The sequence below is a fragment of the Taudactylus pleione genome, unplaced genomic scaffold (genome assembly GCF_031769625.1).
Source record: "Taudactylus pleione unplaced genomic scaffold, aTauple2 ptg000206l, whole genome shotgun sequence".
NCBI classification, from domain to species: Eukaryota; Metazoa; Chordata; class Amphibia; order Anura; family Myobatrachidae; genus Taudactylus; species Taudactylus pleione.
Window position 1 is genome coordinate 11,742,774 of NW_028284608.1, and position 13,686 is coordinate 11,756,459.

Here is a 13,686-nt window from a genome sequence, read left to right on the forward strand (position 1 = left end):
GTGCATAAATTAGCCACTGCGACGGCATACTCAGCTTGTGTACTCGCTGCGTGCGACGAGGTTAGTAATTTCTGGGTAAGGTCAGACCTGTTGTAATTGTATTTGAGGGGCCGATGTTACTCGATGTTTCCGATGTATACGCAGGACCACATGGTATTACAGATGTGAGATAGCGGTAGTGGGAGGTAGTTGGCGTCTCTATGCTGGCTGTGCGACGGCATTGCAATAGCAGTCTTTAGCATATTCTCGCAGCAGGACTGCATGCGTAATCGCAGCCGCGATCGCAATAGCAATCAGTAGTGAATCAGGCCCCATGTTCCAAATCCCGGGTCTGACTCGTGACTTTTACATTAGAGAATCTCTGCTTCTCTAGCTTCTGAGAGGCAACGTGTGTGCTCCGGCTGAAATACTCATGTGATACAGAAACTGTGTGCAGCAGAATTGTCGGAACAATGGGCGTCAATTAGAACATGGAAAATAAGTATATTTTGTCCCATATGCAGAGGCCTATACATTTAGACATGTGCTCATCTCTACATTAGCAGCATATGCTCCTGGTACACTCCAAGGCTTCATCATCAGTGTGGGCGTCGCTGCTCTGCGCAGGCCGAATTTGCACATATACTGTACGTGACCTTTGTTATAACGCCCCATCCCTCAGCCCATCACTCCAGCCGTAGGGAGTCATAGGAAGTTATAGATGCATGCAGGTCAGCAATCCAGCCTGTGACTGCGCTCAGTATCTGAGCTATTGCAGAACTAAATAAATCCAAGATGCTCTGTACAAACTGGCGTAGCACTTGCTCTGCATCAGACCCCTAGGCTATAGACAGCACCTCTCCCCTATAACAGTGTTGGTAGCCATCATAGATATATATCTGGCGTCTCTGGACTGCTTCTGGAGGCGTTAGGTCTGCCTGCACTACAGAATAAAGAACACATGCAATTGTGCTTAAAATGAACACAAACTCTTGAGCTAGTACAAGAATAGACGGAGAGGGAAGGATAATGGATAGGTTTTACGTTTCCATGACAACCACTTCAGCCTGTCACTGCTCTGCTCAGTGAAATGTCTTTTTCTATGACACATCTAACGACAAAATAACAGACTACACAACGGTTGTTAAATGACAAAACGATGAAAGCCTTAATTTTGGTTCCCCCGATTAACAGCAGTGATATTTAACGTTTTTTTCTGTTTTCTTTTAGCTGGCAATGAAACAATCAAAGGAAATGGACCAGTTGAAGAAAGCACAGCTGGAGCACCTGGAAATCCTGGAGAAGCAGAATGAACAGGTACTGGTAAGCGGAGCAGGGATTCTCAACTCCAGTCCTCAAGAGCCTGTAAGTTCATAGAGTAGGTTTTTGCGTCCATCCAGCTTGGTGAATTCATGGTTTAGTTGTTTACTGGATCGCTGATTTTTTTAAATATTATTCTAAATCCTTTTCTTTTGGGTTACATGTGGTCAGTCTGATAAAACTGTAGCAGTCGGTCCCCAATGGAGCCGACTACCAGTGTCAATGAGAGTCTAATGAGACTATAGGGCTTTTTTTATTAAACATATTGCCCCAGAAAATCACTGCAGTTTATCAAAATCAGAACACTGGAGATATCACAGATATTTATTGTGTATAGCTGAAGCTGGGCATACACGTCCAGGTAAAATGCCGCTGCCTGCCAGCCGCAGATGTCCAAGATTACTCACAGTGTATTAGCCCGACATCTGCGCTCCGCCCCCAGGGGAGGAGACATTTCCCTGTTCCTTCCATGGGAAGGAACACAGGAAATGTCTGTCTGTCAGCTGCGGCTGGGCATACACAGTTTACCCTTTAAATATTGCATCGGACAGGCATGCTGGAGAATCCGAGATGTCCAACCGAGCAATATTTAACCCTCGGTCGCCCGCACACACACGCTACAATTATCGGGGCGATCCGCGGATATCAGGCTGATCGCCCCGATAATTGTAGCGTGTATGGCCAGCATTAGTAACGTATGAATACTGCAGACCCCATTTTTTTTCAAATTAGGTCAGCGGTCTTCTCCAATTTATCCATCTCTAGAAAGCTTGCTTGATCCCCTGATAGCCTTTGCACATTGTTTTTCCCTGTGTGGAGGGATGTTCGGCTCACTCTCCAGTCACCTAGACCTGCACATGCGCGGCGGACAGCTGCTCATGTACATATTGCTGGAACTTCTCGCCAGCAGCGTGAGACTGAGTAAATCACCACTTAGAAGTTGGGTTTTTGCTGGACTGATAAATAAGGGCAAATTGTCGGTCAGTGTGAATGTGTTCTATATGACTGCATATCGTGCCTATACAGGACACGTCCGCTGACACACTGACAGTAAATAGGCTCCAGAAACAGTTTAATCAGGGCCGAAACTAGGATATCTGCCACCCGGTGCAAGGCAGCAATTTTGCGCCCCCTCCCTTCCTGTACCTGGATTTTGTCCTTGCTCCTCCATAAGGCAGTGCACTACTCAGACGTACCTGGTATAGTGACTTACATTATTCCACACACCATAATGCCCTTTACACATTATGCCACACACTGTAATGCCTGTTACCAAAGTGCCACTTACATATTTGCCCAACACCATTTTATACCCCACAGTAAGGTTTCTAATTACTTTAAAATTACCTGCTCGTTGCCAGGGGTTTTATGCTCATTACCATTTCCATGCTCGTTACCAGGGGTTCCATGCTCGTTGCCAGGGGTTATATGCTCGTTGCCATGGGGTTATATGCTCGTTGCCATGGGGTTTATGCTCATTGCCATGTGGTTTATGCTCGTTGCCATGGGGTTTATGCTCGTTGCCAGGGGGGTTTATGCTCGTTGCCAGGGGGTTTCACGGGAGAAGATGCAGCTTTCAGCATATTCTCCCGGCAGCGCCAGCGTTCCCGTTGCCGGGAACGCTGTGCGCATTGCACTGGCCTAACAGACACTAGAGGTCCAGTAGGACCTCTAGCATCAGTCTCCTCGGCGGCGGCCATTTTTGGATAACCGTTTTCAGCAGAGTCAATGCAGATGGCTAGTCCGCATGGAATCTGCTGAAAACGGCCATCCAAAAATGGCCACCGCCAAGGAGGAGACAAACACTAGAGGTCCAGTAAGGACCTCTAGCATTTGTCTCCTCTTTGGTGGCGGCCATTTTTGAATGCCCGTTTTCTGAATCTAAAGCCCTCAAGCCACCGCGGGTCAGCTTTTTTTCACCCCCTGCTATCCGGCACCCAGTGCACGTGCACCTCTAGCGCCCCCCCCCTAGTTGCGGCCCTGGTATAATGCCCTCAGTCTTGGGCGTATGCATAATGGGTGTGCGGTGCACATGGGCCCATCAGTTCAAGGGGGGCCCACACCACACATCCTGCCCCCCCCCCAGACTATACTTACGTTTCTGGAGAAATTACTGGAAAAATATTAAGGGCCGACATTTTCCCAAAGATTTGCACATTCGCAATAGAGAAATGACAGGGAACATGGCTGCTCCTAGTGGTAACTTAACTTGTGGTAAAGTTTGTTGTCAATGCCTCAAAAAGTACACTGAATGAAATTATTAGATTAGTTTGGGTATATAAAAGGAACATGATAATTTTTATAAATAAGGACTGACAATATATGGAGAACATAAGGTTATAAGCCTTTATTAGGCCTGTCTAGTTAAAAAAGAAATCCAGCCACACATAAAAATAATAATATGGTATACCATTCCCCCTCTCCCAAATAGTCGCACAGACAATGTTCATTGTCCAGGAAGTGAGCACTTAGAGTTCAGAGGTCGCACCATCCATAGCACAGTTATAGATTGCAAGAGCACCTGAACTGCAATCAGACAATATCATGTACATTGTATCCTGCCATTGTGTGTGAGGAATATGCTATACAATACTTTTTTTGTGTTGCTTGGTTAAATACTTATATTATCTGTTACATGCACGTACGTGTGTGTGCTACTAAGTGTCCGTTCAAAACAGTAATATAATAAAAGATTTTATTACATATATAAATCTATTTTGACCGTATTCATTAAACAAACATTCTTGCAATATGCTTTCACACCAGAATACAAATGAAAGTTAATTTTATAGCAACTTTAACATCACAAAAATTAAACATTTTAACTGAATGTATCCTGTTTTTTTATGTAACCTTAAATTCATATATTAGCAAATATAAATTTATACTGTAGCTAGACGAAGATCTCGTCATCTCAAGTCCTATTTGGTTAACTACAGGCTATACAAAGGCTATAGCAATTAAAAAATTAAGGTTCATTGGCTCAGGCCACAGACTATTTAGCATATTAGCCGGTTTGATTAACATTCTAAACAGCCTGGCCAGTATGGTAATCTCAGCCCCTGACGTTCCCCTGCTCCACACTTTACACCATATAGAAGCAATAATGTAGAGCAGGAGTAAGCAAGGGAGGGACAAAGCACTGTCCTGTGTACGATTACCATTAATGAGCGACTTTTTTATTTGTCCCTCTCCTGGGATATATTGGTTTGATACAGAGGACCTGTTATACCACTTTTACACCGAAATTCCGGGTCTGACCCGGAGTTGGAACAGAGTTCCAACCCGGATCAGACCCGGAATTTGCCCGGCGCCGACCCAAGATATTCCTGAGTTGGCGGCGTTCACACCGGAGCCGGGTCTGTATTGACCCGGCTTTTCCGGCGTTGACGTGGACGCTTGGAGATGACGTCATCTCCAAGCGCCACTGAAGCCGGACCAATCGGCCAGCATGTGGCGCGCTCCTGGTCATCGTGACCCGGAACGCTACGTTCACACTGCAGGGTTTCACGGGTTACTCCCGTGTTAAACCCTGCAATTGACCTGGGTTGGATTGCTGGGTCACTCGACCCAGCATTCTAATCCTTACCCTTTTACACCAAGGAGCTACCCGGGTTAACCCTGCAATAACTCAGGTTTTAGCTCTGGTGTAATAGGGGTATTACTGAGGTACATATATCACATATTGGTCCTCATTATAGCCTAGGAAATTGCTGTGAAGCAGGTGTATAGTCTGTGTAAATAGGTGTGAAGCAGGTGCATCGGACTCTGACTTATGCTACATGGCTTTCTACATTGGGAATTTTTGCTGTTTTACGCATTCCCCAGGTTTCAATGTTTGTGCTTTCTTTTTTTTCTTTGCTCCATATCATAATTTTGACATTATTTGTTGTTTTTGTACAAACAGCTTTTGAAATCGTCTCATGCAGTGTCTCACTCTCAAGGTACGGCCGCTCTCCTCATTGTTGTTTGTCATTTGCTTATATTTCCTTTTGACTCACCAATAAGAATAATTACCTAACCACCTTTTGATGAAACACCCCCTTAAGTGCATGTTATGCATTTGATGAAGGACTGCATGCACATGTACTTATACACCCATTCTACCTGGATTCTAACTAGTGTGTTTGGTCATTTCAGCAACACCCATTGCTAACAGGTTGATCAAATAAATCCATGCAATCGCCATAGTCATACATTAGCAGTAGAATGGGATAGCCTACTCAACAACTCACTTTCGCCGTGGCATGGTCATAGGAAAACTACTTTCAAAACAGTCAGTTTGTCAAATTTCTTCCCTGCCGGAGCTGCTCCAGGTCCACTTTAAGTGTTTGTCTTGTGAAGTGGTAGCACCTAGGAGTAACAACAGCTAAGCCACAAAGCTCACGGTATAGGACCACCAGTTGCTAAAGGCCGTAACACATGGTTGCAACCAGGTTCCAGACTGCCTGTAGAAGCAGCATCAGCACAAGTACCGATCATCGATTGGGTTTCCATTGCCGACCAGCAGTATACAAGCCTAAGATCACCAGCTGCAAGGCCAAACGTTGGCTGGAGTAGTGAATGATGAGGCAGATTGCGTTGTCACGCCTCCATCTGCAAGTATGACTTGTGCATTATAAGGAATAATACATATCCTATGGTAATATAAAACAATATTAGAAGAAACTTAAGAGTTCTGATACCTATATAAATGCACTTGGCATCTCCACTGTGATTTCTAACATTTTAATATTTTATTACATTCTTACAATAGAGGGTAGTATACTGTGCATTATTTAACCATGTATTAAACATTTTTATCTAGTATATTCTCATATGTAAGAGATGCCCTTTATTTCAATGCATTTTGTACATTTTCCCTACTATGTAAATATACCTCTACATTTTTAATATTCCTTTGATTTTTTTCTAGTATATATGGGTTTGTACAGCCATGGCCAAAAGTTTTGAAAATGACACAAGTATTGGTTTTCACAAAGTCTGCTGCTTCAGTTTTATGATGGCAATTTGCATATACTCCAGAATGTCACTGAAGAGTGATCAGATGAATTGCAATTAATTGCAAATACCCTCTTTGCCATGACAATGAACTCAGGGCCTGATTCAGCTAGGATCGCTATTCTGTTAGAACGCACGCACCGCAGTTGCTAATATTAGCGGTGAAACGCAAATGTTTGCAATCGCGTTGCGATCACAGCCTAACACGAGGATGCCCATTTCCCCTTACACACATCCGTATATTTGGGCAATATAGCAAAATAATCAGTAACATCGCGTAACATCGGACCCATACGCGCAGTTAAGGCAGGTGACACCTCACTCAGGAATTACTAACTTCAGCGCACGCTATGAGCTCTCATGCTGCGTCTGGTATTGCAGTGGCTAATTTATGCACGCCCCTGCAAAGGCATTGCAACGCACTGGCACACCTGCATTCGCCCGACCACTCCCCCGTCACCACCCACAAACGGCACTTCCTGTCAATCAATGTGCTCTGGGTCTGCATAGCCTCTGCAAACGCATTTCTCATCGCAATTGCAAGTTTGCGCACTGTGATGCACACGCATGCGCAATGCAAATTAATCGACTGATTTCGTGCATCTTTGCTACTGCAATCCTTGCTGAATCAGGCTCTTAATCCCAAAAACAACATTTCCACTGCATTTCAGCCCTGCCACAAAAGGAACAGCTGACATGTCAGTGATTCTCTGGTTAACACAGGTGAGAGTGTTGACGAGGACAAGGCTGGAAATCACTCTGTCATGCTGATTGAGCTAGAATAACAGACTGGAAGCTTTAAAAGGAGGGTGAGGCTTGAAATCATTGGTCTTCCTCTGTTAACCATTGTTACTTGCAAGGAAACACGTGCAGTCATCATTACTTTGCACAAAAAGGGTTTCACAGGCAAGGATATTGCTGCTAGTAAGATTGCACCTAAATCAACAATTTATCTGATCATCAAGAACTTCAAGGAGAGAGGTTCAATAGTTGTGAAGAAGGCTCAGGGCACCCAAGAACATCCAGCAAGTGCCAGGACAGTTTCCTAAAGTTGATTCGGCTGCGGGATTGGGGCACCACCAGTGCAGAGCTTGCTCAGTAATGGCAGCAGGCAGGTGTGAGTGCATCTTCACGCACAGTGAGGCGAAGACTTTTGGAGGATGGCCTGGTGTCAAGAAGGGCAACAAAGAAGCCACTTCTCTCCAGGAAAAACATCAGGGACAGACTGATATTCTGCAAAAGGTACAGAGATTGGACTGCTGAGGACTGGGGTAAAGTTATTTTCTCTGATGACTCCCCTTTCAGATTGTTTGGGGCATCTGGAATAATACTTGTCCAGAGAAGGAAAGGTGAGCGCTACCATCAGTCCTGTGACATGCCAACAGTAAAGAATCCTGAGACCATTCATGTGTGGATTTGCTTCTCAGCCAAGGGAGTGGGCTCACTCACAATTTTACCTAAGAACACAGCCATGAATAAAGAACGGTACCAAAACATCCTCCAAGAGCAACTTCTCCCAACCATCCAAGAACAGTTTGATGACGCACAATGCCTTTTCCAGCATGATGGAGCACCTTGCCATAAGGCAAAAGTGATTACTAAGTGGCTTGGGGAACAAAACATCTAAATTTTGGGTCCATGGCCAGGAAACTCCCCAGACCTTAATCCCATTGAGAACTTGTGGTCAATCTTCAAGAGGCGGGTGTACCAACAAAAACCCACAAATTCTGACAAACTCCAAGCATTGATTAGGCAAGAATGGGCGGCCATCAGTCAGTATGTGGCCCAGAAGTTGATTGCCAGCATGCCAGGGCGAATTGCAGAGGTCTTGAAAAAGAAGGGTCAACACTGCAAATATTGACTCTTTGCATAAACTTAATGTACTTGTATATTAAAGCCTTTGACACTTATGAAATGCTTGTAATTTACTTCAGTATACCATAGTAACATCTGACAAAAAGGTCTAAAAACACTGAAGTAGCAAACGTTGTGAAAACCAATACTTGTGTCATTCTCAAAACTTTTGGCCATGGCACTATGTTGTAGGCAAAAGTATTGTACCACTTGAAGTGTCTGTCTGAAGTACAGTTATACAGTACATGTCGAAAAACCATCATGTTTGATTGAGCACAAAGCTGCTTATTTATACTTATTGATTGTATTCACCATAGATTTATTTTCCTTTAATGCTGGATTGCATGTGGCTAATATATAGTATTGTTTTGGAATAGAAGACATCACCCTCCTGGATTAGACTTGAAGTTATGCAGTCTCTTTAATTTATAAAAACTAATCTTCAGTGTTTAAAATACATTACACAGTAAGGGGTATATTTACTAAAGTGAGAGTTTTTAGAATTGGAGATGTTGCCCATAGCCAGTCAGATTCTAACATTTATCAGGGCCGAAACTAGGATTTTTGTCACCCGGGGTAAGGCCATAATTAGTCTCCCCCCAAAAAATACAACATAGAGGACAAAAAGGGTGTGTGTTTTTGTGACACAGTAATGCCCCTTATAACACACTATGCCACACTAATGCCCCTTTCAACACATTATGCCACACAGTAATGCCCCTTACAACACATTCTGCCACAGTAATGCCCCTTGCAACACATTATGCCACAGTAATGCCCCTTCTACATTAAGCCACAGTAATGCCCCTTATTCATTAAGCCACAGTAATGCCCCTTATCAATTAAGCCACAGTAATGTCCCTTATACATTATGCCACAGTAATGCCCCTTATACGTTGATGCCACAGTAATGCCCAATATACATTATGCCACAGTAATGCCCATTATACATTATGCCACAGTAATGCCCCAAATACATTATGCCACAGTAATGCCCCTTATACATTATGCCACAGTAATGCCCCTTATACATTTATGCCACAGTAATGCCCCATATACATTATGCCACAGTAATTCCCCATATACTGTACATTATGCCACAGTAATGCCCCTTACACATTATGCCACAGTAAGGTCCCTTTTACATTAAGCCACAGTAAGGTCCCATCTCCCTTCTCATACCTGCCAGGGTTATGCGGTGGGTGAACCCGGGGTTGCGCATGACTGGGCTGCCACATGCTAGAGAACTGTCAGTACTGCTGTCATTGTAATGTGGCGCCGCTCGCGAACCAATTGGAGCTTACAGATCGGCAGCCTCTGCTGATTGGCTGCCGGTCCGCGAGCACTGATTGGCTTGCGACCTGCACCACATTAGACTGACAGTGTCTCTGTGCCTCTCATGCCGGGATGCGGCTCCAAACCCACAAGAGCAGCAACCTAACCTCCCGGCAGCCTCTCCCCGTCACCCCCTCAAGGGGCCCCGTGCCCCCTTAGCCTCCCCCTCACCTAGTTGCTGCATTTATCTAGCACTTTCTAGAATATAATAGCTAGAATCTGATTGGCTGTAATGGGAAACATCTCCACTTCTAAAAACCTGCAGTAAATACTGTATACCCCTTAGGGGTATATTTATCAAAGTTCGATTTTGGTCGATTTTGTGTTATGGGTGATTTGTGTATATGTATATATATATATATATATATATATATATATATCTATATATAAAGTAAACATTAAAGTACAGTACAATATATTAGAATACTCCAGTTAGTGATTCTTTGACATAAAAAACATTGAAACTCAATAATAAAACAAACTAGATTATTGTAATATCGCTTTGTAGTTTAAAATGTGATGCTAATCTCAAGCTATACATATAAAATATGCAGTATGTGTATATGTTTTAGGCTGAGGATGTGACAGTTTTTTTGTTTACATAATAAGGAATTCAATAACAGTTATATAATGCACTCAACTATTTAACTGCTCTTATTTAACACCCCTTCTCAGCACTATACATTTATTTAATGCAATTTTTCCATTCCATTAGTTCTTCTCAGAGATAGCAAAATGGCTTAGTTAGAAGGGAATTAGAAGGTACTAGAATTTAGAAGTGGAAGTGCATATATTTTGTACAGTCTGTAATTTAAAACACAAATAGCCGATTTTTGCAAGGGACTGATAGACATTAAATTATGTGAGACATTTTAATAAAACACATTTAAAAATGTTTTTACAAATTGTAATTTTAAATGACATTTTATACAGTTTTCAACTTAAAGAATATAACAGGGTTTTTTGTGGTAATGCACAAAAATACAAATAATTTTTTTATAACACAGGGCAACATTGAACGGCGTGCTATAGTATAACATGTTTGCTTTGTTTTTGGCCTTAGGCAAAGGAAATCCAGCAGATGGTCAAACTGGAAGCCGAGATGGGCCGCAGGCCAGCAACAGTTGTATAAAGCTGCAAAACGCAAACTGAAGTCAAGAAAATTACTGTCTTTTTCAAGAACACTGTAAAAAAAATGACCACAAACACTGAATATGAAGTGTGCTCTTATGTTAAACCCTTTTGTCTTGGCAAGATTTTAAGACTGGCATATTTCCCTTTAACATTTTGAGCACTGCACTATTTATGATAAAGAATAATAGTTATACAGTTATAAAGAAAAAGAGATAAATATTTTTATTAATAGTAAATCATATGTTAATAGTCTATTATTATTTGCAAATAGGTTACCTTGTTGTTTTTTAAGTGATTTTGTTGTATTTTTTTATTAACGGTCACCAATGTAGCAACAGGAGATGGATAAAGGTTGACTTTTGATGTTTTCAAAGAGCTAGTTACAACACTGTTACACTGTTATTTTATTTGAAGGAGTGATAGAGTATCAGCAAAGCCAACCGAAGAGTGGGACTGCCACAAACAGTGAGTCTGCTCTCTCGCTGGATTTTAATCACACGTTTATTGCCTGGTGTTTAATATTTTTTTGAGAATTGTTAATAAGCATGATTTTATTCCTAATGCTGAAAGGCACACTCTGATGTATACAGAGCATATGAAAATATAAAATTTAACTGTACTGTATCGACAATATCCAGCAAGCACAAAGCGTTCTAATACAGTATGTAGACATCCCCATATGCCATTTTGTAATGCTGCGCTTGGGTGTCATTACCATTTCATCTAAATTGTATATTGAAGCCTGAGAGGTAGAGAACAAAGCAGTAAGGGAGACAGAGGGTGTTTGTTGATCAAAAATCTGAATTGCCTGCTGTATCCAAGTGATTTTTACTTTCTACTACTAGCGTGGGCAGCAAGAAAATCAGTCTTTTCTCTGTTTTTGATTATTTTATGTAGTTTCTTTCATTTCAGTGTCTGTGCATTGTTTTTACACACACACACACACATATATATATATATAATATATATATATATATATGTATTTGCAAATGTTTTTAAAGTTTGATAATATATTTTTTACAATATTAACTGGCCAAAAAAAACATTTTTTTTCATACAGCGCACATATATAAATGTTAACAATATAAGCTGTTTATTTATGTTCTCAAAATTCCGATCGTTTTTAAAATTAAACGTATGTATTTATATATTGTTGACTACTTAATTTCAATTCATTTTAATGTATAACATTTTTATTTTCCATTCATATGTCAAATATCCACCTGGCACCAAAGATATTGAATGAGTTGAACGGTTAAAGATATGTTTAGAATTTGAATAGTAGATATTAAAAAAAAAAAAAAATACTTGAATTTTAAGAAACTTATAATGAAGTGCTTTAATAATAAATATAGCAGATTTATTTTTTACTTCCCAGAATTAATTAAAAAAACAATATTTTGTTGACAAAATACTTTAGAGCAATAAACAGAAACAACCAGATGTGCTCAATAATTCAATAATACCAGTGCTCATATGTTAAAAGGACCGTGCAGTTGGCACTTTAAGAAAAGTTTACATCCAATATTGTACAGAAACTGCAATTAACGTTTAATGCTGCAGACTAAAGAAAGTTGACTATATTCTATTTTGAAGATTGGAGACTGAGAAAGAAGAACATTTGTAACTGTGAAGATGTATAAAGTATTTATACTTATACTCAAATAATGTAGAATTAAAGCAGGGAAAGCCTTTTTTAAACATTACTGTTATATGATACTTGCATGTTATACCGTCACCACTTCTGACTTTTATGCATAAGACCATAGCCATGATGTAGTTCAGTAAATGTTGTTTTAATTTATTACACAAAATACCAATTGCAATTATGTGGCCATTATTGTTTTGTGATTTCATACAGACTGTAGGATAATTTTACAAACAAAAACAGAAAAAATGTATGCAGAATTTCTAAAGAAATATAAAAAAAGACCAATATTTTATGTATGGTAATTGTCCCAATAGTTGACTAGAGAGTTAACTTGCATGGACCCTAAGCCTGCGGTATAGTTATATAACAGACACATGCATGTACAGTACTAGTTACTAGCAACATATATATGTTGTCAGTGCAGGAATGACTGTGTTAAGGAACGCTGTAGCTTAGAAAAAGTTATTTACTGAATTTTTGGTATTCTAAAACACCAGTTTTTGTATGTTTCCACCTGTTCTAAGTTTCCTTATAACCAGAACTCTTGTCTTTTATATCCTTTATGCTATTGTGTGAAATCTATTCCTGTACATATGGCAAAAAAAAGTAATTTGGGATTTGGTTTACTATTTCTCCAATACTTGTATGAAATATAATAAAATATCTCCTAAAAATGGAACTGGCCTTACAGTGTTCCCTGTTTGTTGCTGGCAGAGTAGTAGTCTACAGATATTGTGATATTACAGTGCGTTTGAATATTGGACCTACTGTAGATGACCAAACTTGTCGCTACCTTCTCAAATTGTGATGCTAAAGATTATATTAGTTATGGTGTTGATAGACCTGATAGACCTTTATGTGCCTAAAGTCAAAAATTAGCAGTCTTCCAGAAATGACCATTGGTACCCAACTTCCCTACCACCAAGTTTTCTGCTTGTACGTACAATCTACTGTTTCATACTATACTGTTTTTATAAAATCTATATGTTCCACCAAAAAAAAAGTCACCATGGGTATTTGTGAATCTAATTTGTGCAATTGCATGCCATTATTACTAATAATGAAAACAAATATTTGAAACAGTGTAAACAGCTAAATGGAAGACATGAGAAATACATCTTCAAAGTGAATGTTCAGTAGTATGTAACTTTTACTTCCACGTTATTAGTACTGTTTTTTTTTTTTTTTCTAAAACTTTTCTTCAAAATAAAGTCACATTTTCTATCTTTATGTTGACTGAGTATTAAGTTGTGTATACTTCTAGCAATAATGTGTGCCACTTAAAAGTAGCTGATCTCAATGTAGCAATAGCTTGTATTATGGTCCCGATACAGTCCATTCAAGATCAAGTTCTTTGAAGAGATCTTCACTGTATCAGTCATCTTTGATGAGGATTGATGTCAGGTCCTTTG

General features: G+C 40.4%; 1 protein-coding gene across 8 annotated transcripts in view; it reads left to right on the forward strand.

The window, feature by feature from the left end:
* PLCB4 (phospholipase C beta 4) overlaps positions 1-12,953 on the forward strand; it is a 335,768-nt gene extending 322,815 nt beyond the window's left edge. For 3 of the 8 annotated variants that reach the window (XM_088478044.1, XM_088478051.1, XM_088478045.1), the window contains 3 exons: positions 1,210-1,344; positions 5,207-5,243; positions 10,553-12,953. In XM_088478044.1, coding sequence (XP_088334170.1) covers positions 1,210-1,344; positions 5,207-5,243; positions 10,553-10,641 — 261 coding nt within the window. In that variant the 3' untranslated portion in view covers positions 10,642-12,953. The remainder of the gene's footprint in view (positions 1-1,209; positions 1,345-5,206; positions 5,244-10,552) is intronic. The other 5 variants (XM_088478046.1, XM_088478047.1, XM_088478048.1 and 2 more) reach the window with 5 other exon arrangements.
* The last annotated feature ends 733 nt before the right edge of the window (positions 12,954-13,686 follow it).